Genomic DNA, 20,823 nt, shown 5'->3' with positions numbered 1-20,823 from the left:
TAGTTTTAATCATTCTGACTGATGTGAGGTGGTATCTCACTGTGGTTTTGATTTATATTTCCATAATACTGAGTGATGTTGAGTCATGCGTCCATTGGGCATTTGGATGTCTTCTTTGCAGAAATGTCTGTTCATGTCTTCCGCTCATTTCTTGATTGGATTATTTGTTCTTTGGGTGTTGAGTTTGCTAAGTTCTTTATAGATTTTTGGACACTAGCCCTTTATCTGATATGTCATTTGCAAATATCTTCTCCAATTCTGTCAGTCATCTTTTGGTTTTGTTAACTGTTTCCTTAGCCGTGCAAAAGCTTTTGATCTTGATGAAATCCCAATAGTTCACTTTTGCCCTTGCTTCCCTTGCCTTTGGTGATGTTCCTAGGAAGATGTTGCTGTGGCTGAGGTCGAAGAGGTTGCTCCCTGTGTTCTACTCAAGGATTTTGATGGAGTCCTTTCTCACATTGAGGTCCTTCATCCATTTTGAGTCTATTTTCATGTGTGGTGTAAGGAAATGGTCCAATTTCAGTTTTCTGCATGTGGCTGTCCAATTTTCCCAACACCATTTATTGAAGAGGCTCTCTTTTTTCCATTAGACATTCTTTCCTGCTTTGTCAAAGATGAGTTGACCATAGAGTTGAGGGTCTATTTCTGGGCTCTCTATTCTCTTCCATTGATCTATGTGTCTGTTTTTGTGCCAGTACCATGCTGTCTTGATGATGACAGCTTTTTAATAGAGCTTGAAGTCCAGAATTGTGATGCCACCAGCTTTGGCTTTCTTTTTCAATATTCCTTTGGCTATTCAAGGTCTTTTCTGGTTCCATATAAATTTTAGGATTATTTGTTCCATTTCTTTGAAAATAATGGATGGTATTTTGATAGGAATTGCATTAAATGTGTAGGTTGCTTTAGGTAGCATAGACATTTTCACAATATTTGTTCTTCCAATCCAGGAGCATGGAACATTTTTCCATTTCTTTGTGTCTTCCTCAGTTTCTTTCATGAGTACTTTATAGTTTTCTGAGTATAGATTCTGTGCCTCTTTGGTTTGGTTTGATCTTGATGAAATCCCAATAGTTCACTTTTGCCCTTGCTTCCCTTGCCTTTGGTGATGTTCCTAGGAAGATGTTGCTGTGGCTGAGGTCGAAGAGGTTGCTCCCTGTGTTCTACTCAAGGATTTTGATGGAGTCCTTTCTCACATTGAGGTCCTTCATCCATTTTGAGTCTATTTTCAGCTTATTACCTGAAAACTTGGGTAAATTACTTTAATATTGTTACATCTTAATTTCCCTGTCTATCAAATCAGAATCAAAGAACATATCTCACAAAGTTGTTAAATGTTAAATAAAGAATATGAAATTCTTGGTTCATAGAATATGTTCATTAAATATTTTATATATTCATTTTTACTATAACTAACTGTATTCTACAATCTCACACCTTTTACTTATGTATTCTTCAGTCTGTACCTTCCAAATTCTCCTTTCAAATAATACCTTTATAGTCCTATTAGAACACTTTTTAAAAAGATTTTATTTATTTGAGAGAGAAAGGAGAGAACATGAATGAGGCAGAGGGGCACGGAGAACATGAGAGGCAGACTCTGCTCTGAGCAGGAAGCCAGAGCTGGGGCTCCATCCAAGAACCCTGTGATCATGACCCGAGCCACCCACCAGCAGACACTTAACTGACTGACCCAGGCGCCCTTAGAATATTAACATGAAATAAGTCTGGGGGTCATCAGGTCTTGTTCTTCTTTCTTAGAACCTAGATCACTTGCCAAACTTTTCTCATTTATGAGTTCTCATTTTCTTTTTTAACTATTTTCCATATTACGGATTAATAATTTGTTTTCTTGTCATATAATTACTTGTAAGGTTTTTTCCTAGTTTCCTTTATCCTATAAAATAAAGTTCTTAGAAGTTGTTAATTTCATCCAAAGGCTTCCCTACTCTTTTTGATCAAGTCCTAAATTCTTGCCTTTATCTCAGCTATTTTGCTTTGTTTGATTCGGTTTAACCGTTTTCTTCTGGTTTTCACATTTATTCTCTCAATCACATTTTCTGTCCTGCTTCAGGAAAAGTTCGTGAGGTCTGTGCCGGCTATACTTCTAAGTGCTGCTGGCACTGAGCTGACAAGCAGCAGACCTGCCAGTCGCTCATTCCACTGAGCAGGCAGACTCTTACTCAACCCATATTTTAATCGTTCTTTTATATTACTGCTTTTTACGTGAATTTTTTAAAAATATGATCAAGGAGGGTAAATGAAATTACTTATAAAAATGAAGAGTAATGGAGGCAAAATGAAACTGAAAAAGAAAATTTCACCTGTTATCCTCCTTTAACTTTTTACTGTATTGCGGTCTAAATCAAATAAATGTAAAAAGTACATAACCATGCATTTTTAGGAATGAGATTTATTCACTGGGAAAGAGCTTTGCAGAAAGATGGAAACCTATCTTGAAACTCAGCGTACATTTGCCTTTTCACAGGTCTTTTAAATGTCATCGACGATTATTGTCTTAAATATTGCACGTGATTGCATCATTGTTTCGTTAATTCTTTTCTAGAACCATCAGAACCAGTTGGAAATACTTGACGGAAATGTTGCTCACATAAGTACATGGCTTTATCAAGCTGAAGCTCTGTTAGATGAGATTGAAAAAAAACCAGCTAGTAAACGGGAAGAAATTGTGAAGGTACCAAGCATAGAGCATCAGTAATGTTTGTGGGAGTGGAGGGTTTTGGTGTCTTTTCTCTAGTGCCCCAGCTTCCTTGTGCCTTCATTCTTCCCTCACAGTAGATTAGTTTTTATTTTGGTGGGAGAAACTGAGGTCTCATCTGAGTCCTACAGGAATAGCTCTTCATTAAATTGATTACTCTAAAATCTTTTCCAGGGATTCATGAAATGCACTTAAACTACCTTTAATTCTGAGTTAGCATCATACCCCATGTTTGGTTTTGATTTTTCTTATATGATAATTTTGTGTTTCTCGCAATTAGCGTTTAATATCTGAGCTAGATGATGCCAACCTCCAAGTTGAAAATGTCCGGGATCAAGCCGTTGTTTTGATGAATGCGCGTGGAGGTTCAAGCAGGGAACTTGTAGAACCAAAATTAGCTGAACTGAATAGAAACTTTGAAAAGGTGTCTCAACATATCAAGAGTGCCAAGGTGAGTAATTATATTTTAATACAAGACTACTTTTCCTGTGGGCATGCATCTCAGTGATAGGTGATTGTATGGTAAATACATCAAAGAATTTTGAATTAAGGTGATTTTAATCACTTTTTCTTTGAATGGAGCATCAGTCCTGATTTATTTGTGATTTTGCCTATGAAGGAAATAGTATTGAAGAAACCATTTGAGAGAAGCGTTCAGAGTCTCAATCAGAAGTTAAAATTGGCTATAAAATAAGACTCCCGTCTGCCCCTCCTTACCGTGCCTGCTCTCACGGTCTTTCTCAAATAAATAAATACAAAAAGGGCAGGGGAACCTGGTGGGGGAGCTCAGTTGTTAAGTGACTGACTCATGGTTTCTGCATAGATCTTGATTTTGGGGTTGTGAGATTGAACCCCACTTTGGGCTCTCCACCCAGCATAGGCTGCTTATGTTTCTCTCTCCCTCTTCCCTCTCTGCCTCTACCTTCCACAACCCCCCCAAAATAAATAAATAAATATATAAATCTTAAAAAAAAATTAAGACTCATTCTCAAGCTAGGCATGAATATTAAATCCATTATTTTATAGTCATACTTTATAAATTTGTGCATACTACATGCTTGTGAACTGGTTTTTTATTTGGTTGCAACTAAAAGTTACGAGAAATTTCACAATTTAGGCCTAATGCAGAAAAGCTACTATCTGCTGTTATAAATTTGAAAAAGTGCTTTATAAATTTAAATAAGAGGATAATAAATAAGAGTTTTCCTTAAAAAAGCTTTTCCTTATGCTTCCGTATGATAACGTTTCTCTCTGTGTCTATCTTACTAATTCTCTTTCCTTTTTCCCTTGTTCCTGAAGGGGAGGAAAGGAGGTATTTTACTGTAGTGTTCTCAGGGCCCGGAGTGTGGCAAGTGCTCAGTAAATGTGAAATGGAAAAGATGGGAACATTTCGATGGTTTGCTAGGCAAAAAACAAAGCAAAAAACAAAGTCAACAAAGTTGACTTTGGGGGTCATTCAAATTAGGTGTTCATTCTGACAGGATTATGAGGTTTTCAGGATCCCAGCTGGGCCATGGGTTTTGAGTATTTGGTTAATTCTACCTCCTGAGAGTTGTGTGTGGAAATTATCTAAGAGGAAGGACCCTCTTTTTTGCAAGAGGTAAACATTATCTAAGTCAGCTTTAGTTTAAAATAGCTGACATATTAGGCCAAACTATCTTTGTTAGCTCACAAATATACTTAGAATACATATACTTAGAAAGTATACAAATATACTTTCCTTACAATTTAAGGAAAACAAAGAACTTACTTTAACTTTTGTCTTTCTTAGCTTTGGCCTTATTTCCCTACTCTCTGACCCAAATTCATTTGTATTTTTCAGAAGGTATATAGGAGCATTTTCCTGGTTTAAAAGAGTAAGGCATAAGACATAGGGAAGAGTGAGAGGGAATACAAAGAAACAAAATTATTATTGTCCCCATAAATAACTTCTGTTAACATTTTGGCCTGCATGTCTACTCTTACTCATATCCTGTGATATTAAAATATTAAAATTGTTATATTGTTTCGTTTGTTCTCCTTTGACATGGTTTTCAATAGCTATGGGGTGTTATATTATCTATTACACCTTTGTTAAGTCAGTTTTCCACTTTTAGTGTCCTTTTATAAATATCGAATTGTCAGAATTCTTTTATGCATGTCTTTTTGCTCATTTGTTAGTGTGCCCTTTAGGGTCAATTCTTTGAATTCCTTGAAATTGTTGTAGCAGTTGTGCGTATAAATACCATTAAATAGATTTTCCAAAGAGTCCTACAAAACGTTTGTGCCAATTTTTACTTCCATAATCAGAGAGTGCTCGTTTCCCCACGCTCAGCCAACACCTTATTTTCCTGCGTATTAGTTTTATTAAAGTTGTTACATTGAGTTTAGTTATATAAATATGAAGTTTTTCTATAATGATATTGTCTGAAAATACTGCATTGAGAAAGATGTACTTTTTCAGATTTGGGGTATCAAAATCCAAAGGGGATTCTACAGGAGACATTCTCTGGGATGTACCTGTACTTGGTGGTGGCCTTTCTTCTTTCCGTGGTCCTGGCAGAGATGGCTTTTGGATCTTGGCCCTGTTTCCTGCTGTGCCCAAACGTGATCTCAGAATCCTTCTACAGCACTGCAGGGGGCCTCAGTTATTTGCCCACTAGCTCACATCTCTGGCTGGAGTTTAGAAAGAAGGGGTAACTCAGAGAAGCCCAACTAGATAAAATCATTGCTCTATGAATGAATGAAATTAAAGTCAATTCAAATAAATGCTAGCTCCTCTCTTGACATGCCATCCCCCTGATTAATGATGGCAGGTCTGGTTAAGAATGTATTTTTTCAGGGGCTATTGGGTGGCTCAATTGGTTAAGCATCTGCCTTAGGCTCAGGTCATGATCCCATGTCCTGGGATCAAGCTCCACATCAGGCTCCTTGCTGAGCAGGGAGCCTGCTTCTCCCCTGCCTGCCATTCCCCCTGCTTATGCTTGGTCTCTCCCTCCCTGCCCCCCCACCCCCTGTCAAATGAATAAATAAAAATCTTTTAAAAAGAAAAAAAAAAGGACTGTCTTTTCAAAGAACACTTTTCCTTCTGCAGTTGCTAATTGGTCAGGAGCCATTATCCTACCCATGTCTGGTCACCACTGAAGCATTTGACGCTGATGTACTTTTCTCTGACCTGGAAAAATTAGAAAGTGACATAGAGAATATGTTAAAAGTTGTGGAAAAACACTTGGAATTCAGTGATGAAGATGAAAAGGTTGGTTCAAGGAGATTTTCAAAAACCATGGTGTTCTTACTGTTCTGTTCTGTTCTGTTAATTATATTTCTACATCAGTGATGTTTACTGGAAGAGTCTGCCAAGTCATGCCAAAGAATAGACCCATACGTGATTTTCTGCTGAGTGTCATTATAAGATTTGCCAAGTGATTTACATAATGCTTAAAAAATAGACACACTTTTTGACTAAAGGTAGTATTTCAGTGTTCTCTAACTTCCTCTAAACTAACATTCTTTATGAGATATTTTAACTTCAGATGTGAAATACTTAAAAAAATGAATTTTTGTTACTTATCATTCAGGTGAATAGATCTTGACTGATCTCATACTTTGTCGGTTAGTTCTGCTTGGGAACTGGTAAGTAAGTGATGCTATATGCATTTTTCTTTTGAGTAAGCTATTTTTCCTATTAAACTTCAGGTAGATGAGGAGAGAGCCCAGATTGAGGAAGTTCTACAAAGAGGTGAACAAATGTTACATCAACCTATGGAGGATAATAAAAAAGAAAAGATCCGTTTGCAGTTACTACTTTTGCGCACAAGATACAATAAAACTAAGGTACTATCTTGGGAGAGACTCTGTTTTCCTTAAATAACTTATTTAGCTCTTGCCATTCAGATATTTGATGTTGCATTCTTGGATACCTTAAAAAACAGATGGCATAGTATCTCTTTATCCTTTTTGGTATGCACTACTAAATAGCATTTATATTTTCAGATGGGACAGGACTCAAAGGAAATAGAAACAAAATCTTATTATTGGGATCTCTTTTGGACTTCTAATAATGTCTTAAATCTAAAAGACATCTGTTCTTTTTAGAAGTGACTTACTCCTTCAGTTCTGTGTTTCATATGTGGAGGTCTTAATCACCTCAAAAAATTTTAGTGTACAAATAACTAAATTCGTGAATTGATAAATTATGATTTGTGTTCTAGAAAAAGATTCTCTACCAGCTCCCTTTTCAATGACCATCATCTCAACTGCACTCTAAGTGTGCTGATGTTCTCTCCAAGTCTTTTCTTAGGTAATCCTTCTAAGAACCATTTTTAGTTGATGACTTTGAATCTAGTGGAAGATTCTACTCTCTGAGCTTGCTGCCTGTTAGATGTCTCTATCTGTATGTGCTGCAGCCGTATGACATGTCCCAAGCTAAACTCGTCCTCTGCCTTCCCCTTCCAATCCATGTTTCTTTTTTTTTTTTTTTTAATTTTTATTTATTTACCAGAGAGAGAGAGAGAGAGGGGAAGAGAGCGAGCACAGGCAGACAGAGTGGCAGGCAGAGACAGAGGGAGAAGCAGGCTCCCTGCTGAGCAAGGAGCCCGATGTGGGACTCGATCCCAGGACGCTGGGATCATGACCTGAGCCGAAGGCAGCTGTCCAACCAACTGAACCACCCAGGCGTCCCCCAATCCATGTTTCTTAATTTATTCCCTATCTTTGTTTATTTCCTTAAAAACTCCCTATTCTCAAAGTAGAAACCTCAAAATCTTCTCAACCGTTTCTTGTTCCTTACACCACATCAAGTAGGTATTAAAACCATGTCTTGTGTATGGAAGCATGACACATCTGAACCTAAAGTCAGACACAGCTCTACCAGTCACTCGCCTTACGACCCTGGAGAAAGGACGGAGTCTCTCTCAGTCTACTGTCCTTTCTGTAATTCACACTTAAGGTTTGCTCCTGTTAGTCAGTGTAATAATGTATCCTAAGCTGTGTTTTTGTTTTTTTAATGTCCAGTCTTTCTTAATGCTAGCCCATCCTCCATTTAGTTCTCAAAATTATTCCCCTCAAAGTCAAGGCTGGTCATGACATTCCTTTATCTAAGAAAGTGTGGAGGAAAATATTGCAAAATACAGAGAAAGCTTTAAGTGCAAGGTTCATATAATGATACACTTAGGCTTCTCTCTGGCCTCCAGCTACCACTTCGATTCACTGGCTCTTAACCAGGCGTACAGTTCTACTGGTTTTCTGCACATTTTCCCAAACACACCGGTGCCTTTACACCTTTGGGATCTTGCTAATTTTATTTTTAACTCCTTGGTATGGGTTTTATCTCATTTTACCTGAAAAATGTGTTATCTTTTGAGACTTGGCTCCATTTTTAACTCCTAAGATTTTTTCAGATGATATTATAGTTCTTTGCCTCATTATTACTTTTGAAAGTATCTTACTTTCCTAGAACTTTTATCTTTTGGGTCCCAAATCATAAATCATTATTGGTCCAAAATGGAAATGATTCTTGGACTTTTAACAAGTGCATAAATTTGTTTTTTAAGAGTACTAATATACACTACAACAGGCACAATTCATTTTGGGTTCACTAGCATTAGTTAGTGTAATTAAAATGTTCTTAAAAGGCTTAAAAAGTTTTTGTCCTTATTTTGTCCTTAGCCCATATGCATCTTCAGACTTGCAGTTTTTTAAAACTGTTTCTTATCTATGAACATTAGAATCTCTTGGGGAACTTAAAAAAAAAAATCTACCCTACAAACCAGTTAAATCAAAATCTCTTAGGTTGGGCTTATCTGTGAACACTCCTTACACAAACAAGCAAACATTCTAAGTAATTCTGATGTTCCGTCAGGATTGAGAACCACCAGTTTTTAGAACTCATTTTCTTACTCAAAATGTGTGTTTAATGATCTTTTCCCATTTGTTTATGAGGGTATGTTTGCTCTTTTTAAAATATGTGTAAGCTCTTTATAAAATAAAGATATTGGTCTCCTGTCATATTTGCTCTTAAGTATTATCTTGTTGATTTTCATCTTCAACTTATTTTATCTTTAACATAAAACCATTTAAAATTTTGTTTAGCACTACATGGCTGTATTTGTGTGTGTGTGTGTGTGTGTGTGTGTGTGTGTGTGTTTCCAGCCTACTTAGGATCTGAAAAGTTCTTATTTTCCACAGAGATAATGAATATTCAGTTCTATTTAGTTCTGGTTTTTCCTTATGGTTTGATAAAAACAGAACAGGAAATTTTAATTAAGTGTTCAGATAAAATTAACTTTTTAATCTATTTATCTGGAACTTAGGTTGTATATGACTTGAGCAACATCATGTAACAGTATCAAATATTAGCATTAGTTTGTGGTTTATTTGCATTTCTGTGTCCTAGCAGAATTCTTAAAAAATAAAGTTAGCCAGAAATAAAGTCTGGGTCGGATCTCGAGGACTTTTTTTTTTTTCCTTCTCCTAGGACATTTTGATTGATCACTCTCTTAGGATAAAATCTATTTTTGGAATAAAGAAAGCACACGTTTAAATTTTGAACTGCCTTGCTGCTTCTGCAAGACTATGAAGGCTCAGGAAATCCTAGGTTATCTTTGCAGTCTGAATAGAGAAAGATGGTCTTTCATGAATGTGATCTTTTCTTTCTTTCTTTCTTTTTTTTTTAATTTGGAACTTCCTATCTACAATACCTGTAGACCTTTCCATTTCTTTTATATTTCCTTTAAAAATATAACTTACCTTCTTGGACATATAGGTATATATCCAGAAATGCTTTCTGACTAAAATTTGAAGGCATGGCATCAGGATAATAAAATTAATATTACTGTCCAGTATAAATAATCACGTGGATAAAATCAGGAAATCTTTGGCTTGCTTCTCTCCTGCTATACTATCCAGCAATAAGTGAACATGTTTCATTGCATTCTAGGAGACACATAAATGCAGATGTCTAGATTCAATACTATGTTGTTGACTCACTGGTTTTAAATCTTGAGTCTCGGTTTCATTTAGGAATTGTAACCATAGCCATTTTCAGGACACTACCTCATTGAACATGTATTTATTCACTGCCATCTTTGAATTCTCAGAGGACTATCCGTTTTTAGAAATTTAATAGAGAAAACAGTGAAAGCATCATGGAAGCTACCTTAATTCATGAGAAGATGCACTTTGCTATTTGCAAGTAATAAATGGCACATTTAATAAACTGTAACTGAAGTCCAGAAGAGTTAATCTAATCATGACATTTTACAGAGTAAAATGATATTAAAATTTTTAATTTCCTACAGAACTTTATGATTCATGGCATATTCTCATTCCCCCAACAGTTCAGGAAGGGGTTGTTACATTTTCTTGTTTGCTAAATGAGTTTAGGTGGCACACTTCTTAAAGAAAACCCTGTCAAGCTTTAACTTATTTATACTGTTTAACTGCAGGCTGCAAAAGAAAATCAGTGTAGAGATTGTCAAGGGTTTCTATAGCAATACAGGCAAAAATATAAAAACATAAAACTCGTTTTTTTTTTCCCTTTGATGGTACTGAATTTCTCCACCAAATAGTATTGTGTTTTTTTTCTATTTGCTGCTGTTCATTGTGGGTCTATTTTAAGAGATGTGTCTTATTGGTATTGTTTTTACAGGCAGCCCCTAATCACCAAAGGAGAACAGGTCAGCTTGCTCCTGGAATTCAATCGCCACCTCTCCCCACAGATTATCTAGTTGAGATTAACAAAGTTTTACTTTCCATGGATGATGCTGAATTATCAGTCAGTGCTCCTGAGCTAAGCACTGCTGCCTATGAAGACTTCTCTTTTCAGGAAGACTCTCTGAAGGTAAATCTCCAGGCATCTCATTTGAGTAGCTGCTGTTTTTTTTTTTTTTTTTTTAATATTTTATTTATTTATCTGATAGAGATCACAAGCAAGCAGAGAGGCAGGCAAAGAGAGAGAGAGGGAAGCAGGCCCCCTGCTGAGCAGAGAACCCCCCATGGGGCTCCATTCCAGGACCCTGGGATCATGACCTGAGCGGAAGGCAGAGGCTTAACCCACTGAGCCACCCAGGTGCCCTTGAATAGCTACTATTAATGCAGAATAAAGCAAGGAATCTGTCCTTGTGTCTTTGTAGATGGCCTATAATTTTTAAAATTTGTACTAAAGAATTATTAATGGATATAAGTAATAAACCTTGCTCATTTCACCAAGGAAATATCATCAAATTTTGAATTTTTTAAGAGTAGGCATGGATTTTTTAAGTTTGCACAGTTGTTCATTCTTGGCAACATCAAAAACTTCTTTAATCAAACACATGCACGGTCCATGTTCCTTTCTTATAAACTTGATTGTGAGTTTGATGTAAAATATCAGCATTTATGTTGTCATCTATAACAAATTAAGATGGGCCAGTGTTTGAGATACAGAGTAGCGTGTTGCTTATACATTAGTAGAGATCTGGAATTTTGTAGTTACTCACGAGACTATTAAATACTATCAAGGCTTTTTCATATAATTTGCACTTATGTATAAATTTGCAATAAATCGCTATAGATTTGATGTTTGCTAGCTCATTTCTGTCATTTAAGTTAGCATTACTACATATTTGAAAATGTGAATCATTCCAGCTTCACTTTATTACTTTTACAGAATATTCTTGAGGCTTTTTGTATGTCCTCTACAAATACTGCTTTGAGCAACTGTGAGGATTTCCTTTTCTGCCTTAGGGTATTAGGTAGCATTTCTCACACTTTGGCCAATACAGGGTATTATTCTTTTTTAAAGTTTTCAGTTTTGATGAGCAACAATTATTATATCTCATTATATTTAAAATAAATGTTATGCAAGAATAATTTTTGATTTTCTGTGATTTCATTCTTCTTATCTCTTTCCTGGATTTTGTTAATGTGTGATACTACATTTGTAGAATATCAAAGATCAACTGGACAAACTCGGGGAGCAGATTGCAGTTATTCATGAAAAACAACCAGATGTTATCCTCGAAGCTTCTGGACCCGAAGCCATTCAGATCCGGGATACACTAACTCAGCTGAATGCAAAATGGGACAGAATTAACAGAATGTACAATGATCGTAAGGGGTATGTGTAAATTAAATTAATACTTACTTTTCTTAAAAAGGCCTGGGGTGCCTGGGCGGCTCAGTGGGTTAAAGCCTCTACCTTCAGCTCAGGTCGTGATCTCGCAGTCCTGGGATCAAGCCCCCAGTCGGGCTCTCTGCTCAGCAGGGAGCCTGCTTCCCTTCCTCTCTCTCTGCCTGCCTCTCTGCCTACTTGTGATCTCTGTGTCAAATGAATAAATAAAATCTTTAAAAAAAAAAAAAAGGCCTATAAGTTCATGGTCCATAACGAAGGTCATATGTACACTAAGATTAATGAGAATAAATTTCACGTCCTTGTCCTAGACCTTATTTAATAAATTGTGATGAGTGTGATTCCTTAAAGAAGGAGGAATTGCATCACATATAGATGATCTTTTGCAACATAATATCTTAATAATTAAAGGAAGCACCTGTAATCTTTAGGATCTAAATAGTGTTCATTTTCTTTAAAAAACTTAAAAAAGATTTTCATTAATGCTCACTTTCTCCACATGCTTAATGATTAATGCAAGTGAAGAACAGGGATAGCTACAGATAATTTGAATCCATGTATAACCCTAAGCCCTTTTTCTTAAAATTTTCTGTCTAAAGTTTTTGAGCCTTCTTCTTTCTCGATTTTGACCGGACCTATTAGTAAGTAGAAATAAGAACAGGTAAGATTTTTGCCAGTAGCTGTGTATGTGGTGGAAAGGCAAGTAAGGTGTGAAACAGTCCATCGTAAAGTATGATGTAAAAGGGAAGTTACCAGAAAAATGTATTGGAAAACAGACATACATACGTAAGAGACATACATAAGAAAACTGAGCGGTATGTTCTTGTTCTTTGTTTTAGCGGCATTTCAAGTGAGTATATATAGTCCTTGAACAGATCATTTTTAATGGTCTTTGGGTGTATTCCCTTATATGGATTTTTAAAATCATCCCTGTACATTTAGACAATATTTTTTACTTACATCTTTATGCGTAGTTCTGCCTAGTTAGACTTGATTATTAGATGATGACTAATTTGTTAAAACATAGTAACATTTTAAAAATATTTTATTTATTTGAGAGAGTGAGCAAGAGAGAGACAAAGAGCCTGGGGAGGGGCAGACCCCCAGCTGAGCAGGGAATCCAGCACAGGACTCAATCCCAGGACTCTGGGATCATGACCTGAGGTGAAGGTGGACACCTAACTGACTGACCACCCAGGCTTCTCTGTTTTGTGTTTTAGATTCTGCATATAAGTGAAATCATATAATGTTTATCTTTCCTTTGTCTGACTTATTTCACTTAACATAGTGCCCTCTCAATTCATCTGTGTTGTTGCAAATGTCAAGATCTCATTCTTTTTTGTGGCTGAGTAAAATTCTATTTTGTGTGTGTGTGTGTATCACATCATCTTTATTCATCTACTGATGGTCATATAGGTTAGTTCCATGCCTTGACTATTTTAATTCATGCTGCAACAAAACATAGGGGTGCATATATCGTTTTAAATTAGTGTTTTCATTTCATTTGGGTAAATATCCAGTAGTGGAATTCCTGGATCATATATTATTTCTGTCTCCAAGTTTGGAGTAACTGCCCCAATTTACATTCCCACCAACAGGGCACGAGGGTTCACTTCTCTTCACATTCTTTCCAATCCTTGTTATTTCTTGTCTTTTTGATACTAGACATTCTGACTGGTATGAGATGATATCTCATGTGGTTTTGATATTCATTTCCCTCACGATTAGTGATGTTGAACAACTTTTCATGTGTCTTTTGGCCGTCTGAATATCCTCTTTGTAAGAATGTCTGTTCAGGTTCTCTCCTTTTTAATGGGATTATTTGTTTTTCTGGATTGAGTTGTATAAATTCTTTATATATTTTGGGTAATAATCCCTGATGGATAAATCATTTGCGGATGTTTTCTCCCATTCAGTAGGTTGCTTTTTTGTTTTGTTGATGATTTTCTTCACTGTGCAAAAGCTTTTTATTTTGGTGTGGTTCCAGTAGTCTATTTTAGGTTTTTTTTTCCTGCCATATCCATAAATATGGATATTTATGGCCAGTGTCCAAGAGATTACTGCCTGTGTTTCTTTGAGTAGTTTTATGGTTTCAGGACTCACATTTAAGTCTTGACTATTTATTTGCTTTTACCAGTGAAAAATTTCAGGTCTCACACTTAAGTTTTGATTATATGTTTGCTTTTACCAGTGGGGGAAAAATATTTTTTTTCATGGTTTTCTTACTTTTCTGGTTGTGGCCTTTTCTTTGCACTTGAAGAATGGTGATGAACTCCTTTAACTTTTGTTTGTCTGGGAAACTCTGTCTCTCCTTCAATTCTGAATGACTTTGCCGGGTTGAGTATTGATTGTAGTTTTCTTCCTTTGAGCACTTAGAATATACCATGCTGTTTTCTGACCTGCAGAGTTTCTGTGGAAAAATCAGCTGATATCCTTGTGGGATTTCCCTTTTACGTAATGGCTTGTTTTTTCTTGTTGCTTTTAAGATTCCCTCTTTATCTTTAGTTTTTGCCATTTTAATTATTCTTTGTCTTGGTCTGGACTTTATTTTGGGACTCTGTGCTTCCCAGACCTTGGTGTCTGTTTCCTTCCCAATATTAGGAATGTTTTCAGCTATTATTTCTTCAAATAATTTTCTACTCCCTTCTCTTTATCTTCTCATTTTGGGATCCCTATAATGTGAATATTATTACAGTGGATGATGTTTTAGAGTCCCCCTAATCTATTCTCATTTTTGTTATTATTTTCCTTGTTGTTCAGTTTGGTTGCTTTCCATTACCCTGGCTTCCAGATTCCTGAGCCTTTCTTTTGTGTCCTCTAATTTGTTGATTCCTTCCAGTATATTTTTCATTTTAGTTATTATATTCATTAACCCTGGCTAGTTATTTTTATATTTTCTGTCTTTTTGTTGAAGTTCTCACTGAGTTCAAATATTCTTCTCTCAAGTCTGGTGAGTATCTTTAAGACTATTACTTTGTTCTCTTTATCAGGGCTATTGCTTATCTGTTTTATTTGCCCTTCCCCCCGACCCCACCCATGATTCTGTCTTGTTCTTTCATTTAGGAGATATTCCTCTGTTTCCTCATTTTGTCTGACTCTCTGTGTTTGTTTTGTGTATTAGGTAGGTCACTTATTATCTCTTGGTCTTGAAAGTAGTGGATTTGTGTGGTTTCCTATAAGGCAATCCTGCACTACTGCATGTGCCCTCCTGTTGTGGCTGAGCCATGATTACTATGGTACACTGGTGGGTCAGGCTGGCCCTTAGCCCAGCTAGCTACAGTGACCTGCTTTACCTGCTGTGGGCCCACTGGGCAGGGTTTGCTTCTCTGGCTATTAGGCTCTACCACCTTGGGTTTGTTGGTAGATGGGGCCAGCACTTAGTCTGGCTGTCTGCAGTTAGCTGCTGTAACGGCTGCAGCTGCAGGTGCAAGGAAGGCCAGGACCTGCTCTCTGCACAGCCAGCTGAGAGGCCCAGCAGCAGTGGGCACTAAGTATGGGCACTTTGGTATATGGGGTTATCTCCTCTACCCCCAGGTCAGGAGTCACTTTGGAGGGATGCCTGCCCAGGTGAGATGGTTGGGTGGGACGGGTATGCAGAGGAATGCCAGGATGGAGCATGTGGTGCTAGCTAGCCAGGTAAATGGATGAAAAGGATCATAATTGGCTCCCAGAAACATTTGGCTACCTATGCTGGGCAAAGGTGAGAAAAATGGCACCTGTCAGCACTTTTGTCCCTGGGGAAATTTCCTGCAGATCCCTGCCCCTCTTGTAGTTTTGTGCTTTTCTTGTTTGTTACTGTAGAGTTGGCGTGTGTTAGTTTTCTTCTGTAGTCTATGTGATGCATGTGTATGGTATAAAATTGATTTTTCTGAACTTGGTAGTATATTGACATCAACTGTATGTAATGATAACTTTTTCTCTTTTTAAAAATCTTCCGATTTGTATATTTGCATTGGCTAATGTGGTAGAACTTTAAGAACATTGTTGATTAGTAGTGCAGAAGTTCTGCTGTTTTCTTGATTATAAAAATTTTACCTTTTATAAAGGTAACATGGGAATTTTCAAAAATTTAAGCACCAAACTATATGTAACTGTATTTTCTTATGTTAGAAATTTATTTGTCATAGCTTTCATTATTTTGTTTCCTTTGTTAACTTGATTGCATTTGCTAGAGTGTTGTCTTGTTTGTTTTATCCCAACATTTGGTTGCATTATGTTCTTATTCTTACTTTTTGTTTTTCTTTCCCAACTTTGGTAACCTATTATAATCTTTATTTTTCTCCATCCATGTTTATCCATCTTTCACAAGTAGTGAGAACTTTTTTGTATTCTTTTTTTTTTTTTTTCCATAAAACATCAAGGCAGTGGCAAGCGTCCTGCACTTTCATGGTTTCTGTTATCACTTATAATCACATGAGGGTGACCACCAGGTCCATTTGTCTGTACCAGGTCCTCGTGCTGTTTGGCTTATAAAACTTTTAAAATTTTTTCAGGAGTAGAATTTAGTGATTCATCACTTACATACAATACCCAGTGCTCATCATAGCAAGTGTCCTCTTTAATGCCCATCACCCATTTAGCCTATTCCCACACCTCCCCTCTGTTCTCTATAGTTAAGGATCTGTTTTATGGTTTGCCTCTCTCTCTCTCTTTTTCCTTTCCCCTATGTTCATCTCTTTTGTTGCTTAAATTCCACATATAAAAGTGAAGTCATAGGGTATTTGTCTTTCTCTCAATGACTAATTACACTATATGTTGACTAACTGGAATTTAAATAAAAAGTTGAAACAAGAAAAGAGAAGATTAATCTATAGAAAAAAAAACCACAACTTTTCAAACTTTCTTGGCCAATAGTAAAAGTATGATAAATACCATGAAAATATAGCAGGTCAACTTTCTTTGAAAATTCCCTTATGCCTAGCTTACACTGGTGCATGGTGTTAGTTTTCATATTTTTCCAAACAAGTAATTTTGCAACCATCTTAGATAAATAATGGAGCCCCCTTTTCCTGGACAAATTTCTTCCCTTTCTTTGAGCCAGTTATTTCTTCCTTCTCATCTTGGATCCTTAGATCCTTATGTATCTTCTCTCCTAAGAATGTCTTCTCAGTTATTGATTTTCTGTACTTCCTTTGGTGGCTTTCACTGCACAAAGTTCAGACCTCGCATCTTGAACTTGGAAGCTTTTTAACTTTGTTTTCCCAGTGGCCTAATTTCTTATACTTTTATATATTGCTCAAAAAAATTTCTTTAATTTCACAAAATCTTGATTAAAATTTTCTTTGTTTTCTTTTCCTTCCCAGTTTCTGATTCTTACTCAGAATTCCATCTTCTACAAAGAATAGTTTTCCTTCTTAATTTCATCAGTTATCCTTTTCCCATTATTTAAAAATGTTCAAAATTCAATTTTAAGACTTCGCCCATCCACCTACCTCTGTATATACTTGTCTATCCATCTGTCCATGCACCATCTGTTTGACCAATATTTATTGAATGCTGACTAATTCAAGACATGTACAGTTACGTGTAAGTAGTTATAAAGGATTATAAGGCAGGTGTACTAAGTAGATATAGTAGTCTGTCTCTCAGGGTCCAAGTATGTATAGTAGAAAAATATAGACAGGCATTTACTATATAGTACACAGTGCTTTGATGGAGACAATACAGAAGACCATGCTAGGCACCTTGAAGGATTTGGGAATCTTCTTGGAGGTTAGCCAGGTGAAGGAATAGAGGGAATGCATAAAGTCATAGATAAGAGAGTATAGTGCAGTTGATGAAATGGAAATAGTCCAGCAGGGTTAGAACTCATAGCAGAAAGATGAAACCAGAAATGTCTGAAGAGGCTATATTAGAAGGACCTTGTATATCGAGTTAAGTAGAGCTGACCCTCGAACAGCATGGGGATAGGATCATTAGCCCCCTGCCCCTCAATGTAGTTAAAAGTCTGTGTATAACTTTTGGCTCCCCCCAAATTTAACTATTTAATGCTTACTGCTGACTAGAGCCTTAATGATAATATAATTCATTAACATGTATTTCATGTGTTCTATGTATGATAGATAGTATTCATACAATAAAATAAGCTAAAGAAAACAAAATTTTACTAAGAAATAATAAGGGAGAGGAAATATATTTGCAGTATTTATAAGAAAAATCCATGCCTAAGTATAGGGAGCCATTACAGTATTTTAACAAGGGAATGGCAGTTTGCTGATTGTAGAATACATTGGTAGAGGACTGAGAGCTGAGAGGACCCGCTTGTGCTGGTTGCATGATGATGATTTGGTTAGGACAGTGGCTGTGGAAGTGGAGACTAAAGGAAAATCTGAGCACAAAAAGTTGAGTCAGCAAAATTTGATTCATGGGATGTTGGAGTATGGAAGGAGGAGGAATAAAAAAATGAGCCCCAAGTCTTTGGCTTGAGGACCTAAGTAGGTGGTGGTACCATTGTCAAAAACAGGGTCCATCGATGGTGAGATGAGTTTGTGGGCAAGATGGTAAGGCCAGTTGAGATAGTAGAGGTAGCAAACTCCTATGTTTATAGAACAGATCTAAAGCTAGAATGCAGTAAGGCTGGGACTTCGAGTCTGACTCTCTGGAAGACCACAGTCCTTTGCACTACTGTACTGCCTCACATGTGAGCTGGCAGGGTTAGAGAGGGGGTGATGGTTTTTTGGGTCTTACCTGAACATGCATCTCCCTCTCTCCTTTAAAAAAAAACTTTCCTATTTAATCCATAGCTATGCTGCTTAGATTTATTTGAAATTTATGCTCTGTTACAATGATACTCATCTTTACTAAATATAATGTTTATATTCTCTAGGTCTTCAGACCTTTTAGGCAGACTTCTTAGCAACATTTTCTATTGTAACATCTGAAAAATTAGAATTTATGTTTCTTTAGTGATTTAGTGATTGCATAATTTTAATGAAAGGTAATTTCATTATTTCATAAAATTCAGAATTTTATGAAAGGTAATGAAGATGGCTCTATATCTTCTCTTAGTGTTTGTTGGAAGTCCTCTTATTTTTGTTGTGCCCAAGAGAATGTTGCTTCCCTGTGGGTATGCAACAAATATTAACTGAATTTTCAAAATGATTTTCATGGAAGAAGGAAATAGAAACGTTTTTAGGAGTTAGTGATGCCAGGCACTATTTTATTATTTTTTGAAAAGAATATTATCTTTTTATCATGCAAAGTAAAAATTTTATTAAAATGGTTAAAATCTCAGGGATATCATCTAACACTCTTCTAGCACTGCTACTCTTAAGAAAAAAAAAAAAAAGCACAATGATGTTTGTTAGGATCCAAATCCAAAAAAGATTTTTCATTGTATACTTAGTTAATGTGTTCCAAATGTGGCAAGCAGTGGAGTTTGACATTATCTCATTTCTAAAGGAGTTAGGTTTAAATAAAAGTCTTGATAGCCCTTTGTCTCATTGGCTAATGCTTCCGTGCTGTGCTGTGTTCAGATAGAGGGGATACTCCAGACTGGCCACCACACAGCATGTTAGCCAGCTAGGGCTGCCGACACAAGATACCACGGATGCCGTGGCTTAAACAACAAACGGATTTCTCTTGGTTCTGGAGGCTGGAAGTCAATGGTCAGGGTGCTGGCAGGGTTTGTTTGTTTGTTTATTTGTTTGTTTTTAAAGTTTTTATTTATTTACTTGAAAGAGAGACAGAGCATGAGCAGTGGGGAGGAGGCAGAGGGAGAAGCAGACTCCACGCTGAGCAGGGAACCTGAAGTGGGGTTTGATTCCAGGATCCTGAGATCATGACATGAGCTGAATGCAGACGCTTAACTTAGTGAGCCACCCAGGTGCCCCAGGCAGGGTTACTTTCTAAAGAGGCCTCTCTTCCTGACTTCAGATGGTCACCTTCTCCCTGTGTCCTTACACACTATGGCCTTTCTTCTATACTATTGCAGAGAGAAAGAGATGTCAATCTCTGATATCTGTTTCTCTTCCTATTAGGACGCCAGTCTTATGGGATTAGGACCCCAGTCTTAAGTCCTCGTTTAACCTTAATTAGCTCTTTAAAGGCCTCCTTTCCCCAAATGTAGTCACGGGGGACTAGAGCTTCAACATATGAATTTTAGGAGGCACAATGAAGTCCATAACACAGAGATAATGGAGTGCAAGGGGATTTTGAAGTATTTTGGCCTTTTGGGTTTTGTTCTAGCTGGGAATGAAGTATTCTGGAAGTAAAACACCTCACCCCCTGAGGAAATAGGGTAATTAATCACATTTTATATATTTACCATGTTAAGTGTTTAAAGTTGGGTAGGTTAACATGGCTGCAGCTAATCAATCTTGATTTTCCAAGCTGGGGCAGGCTGTCTCTTCAGGTAAAAACCTGCCTAGTGTGTTTGTGTATGTGTGCATGCATGTTAAGAGAGAGAGGGGCAGGATTGCTTTTGCTATGGTGCCTGTATCTCTAAGAGGAATCATGAACTGTAATCTATGAAAACTGGTCTTACAGAGCAGTGAGCTGTGAATGCATTTGTTTTGGGGCTTTTCATTTAAATGAGATTTGAATTTCCTTTTTAGAAAAATTGCTTCTAGATGGTCCTGGAAAATTTGGAAACCTATTTTGTTTCTTGTCCTCTAGTCATTTTGATAGGGCTATGGAAGAGTGGAGACAGTTCCACTGTGACCTTAATGACCTCACACAGTGGATAACAGAGGCTGAAGAGTTACTGGCTGAAACCTTTGCTCCCGATGGTGGCCTGGATTTGGAGAAAGCCAGGATGCACCAGCAGGTGAGTGTTTTCAAAAGAGGATAGGTGTCTCTCAAGAGGTGTCATATTTCTTTGGTGTACATCATTGAGGACCAATTTTGAAAGTAAAGGGTAAATATGTTACCTTTTCAGGGATACATGGATAACCTGTAATTTTTGTTCCAGTTCTACTTTTCAAGTTCAGAAGTTGAAGAAACACTAGTATTTAGAGTCTTTATTCAGGACTTTAGAAATTTACATTAAACATGCTCTTCAATGGTTAATGTAAAAAAA

At 36.8% G+C, this 20,823-nt stretch overlaps 1 protein-coding gene across 5 annotated transcripts in view; it reads left to right on the top strand.

Moving 5' to 3' along the window:
* UTRN (utrophin) overlaps window positions 1-20,823 on the top strand; it is a 509,162-nt gene that overhangs the window by 206,826 nt on the left and 281,513 nt on the right. For all 5 annotated transcript variants that reach the window (XM_059177336.1, XM_059177335.1, XM_059177337.1 and 2 more), the window contains 7 exons: window positions 2,564-2,692; window positions 2,997-3,167; window positions 5,790-5,951; window positions 6,392-6,529; window positions 10,344-10,535; window positions 11,620-11,792; window positions 20,421-20,571. In XM_059177336.1, coding sequence (XP_059033319.1) covers window positions 2,564-2,692; window positions 2,997-3,167; window positions 5,790-5,951; window positions 6,392-6,529; window positions 10,344-10,535; window positions 11,620-11,792; window positions 20,421-20,571 — 1,116 coding nt within the window. The remainder of the gene's footprint in view (window positions 1-2,563; window positions 2,693-2,996; window positions 3,168-5,789; window positions 5,952-6,391; window positions 6,530-10,343; window positions 10,536-11,619; window positions 11,793-20,420; window positions 20,572-20,823) is intronic.

This window comes from Mustela lutreola, chromosome 6 (genome assembly GCF_030435805.1).
Source record: "Mustela lutreola isolate mMusLut2 chromosome 6, mMusLut2.pri, whole genome shotgun sequence".
Taxonomy (NCBI): domain Eukaryota; kingdom Metazoa; phylum Chordata; class Mammalia; order Carnivora; family Mustelidae; genus Mustela; species Mustela lutreola.
The sequence above is the reverse complement of the archived record's forward strand: the minus strand, read 5'-3'. Positions and strand labels throughout refer to the sequence as shown.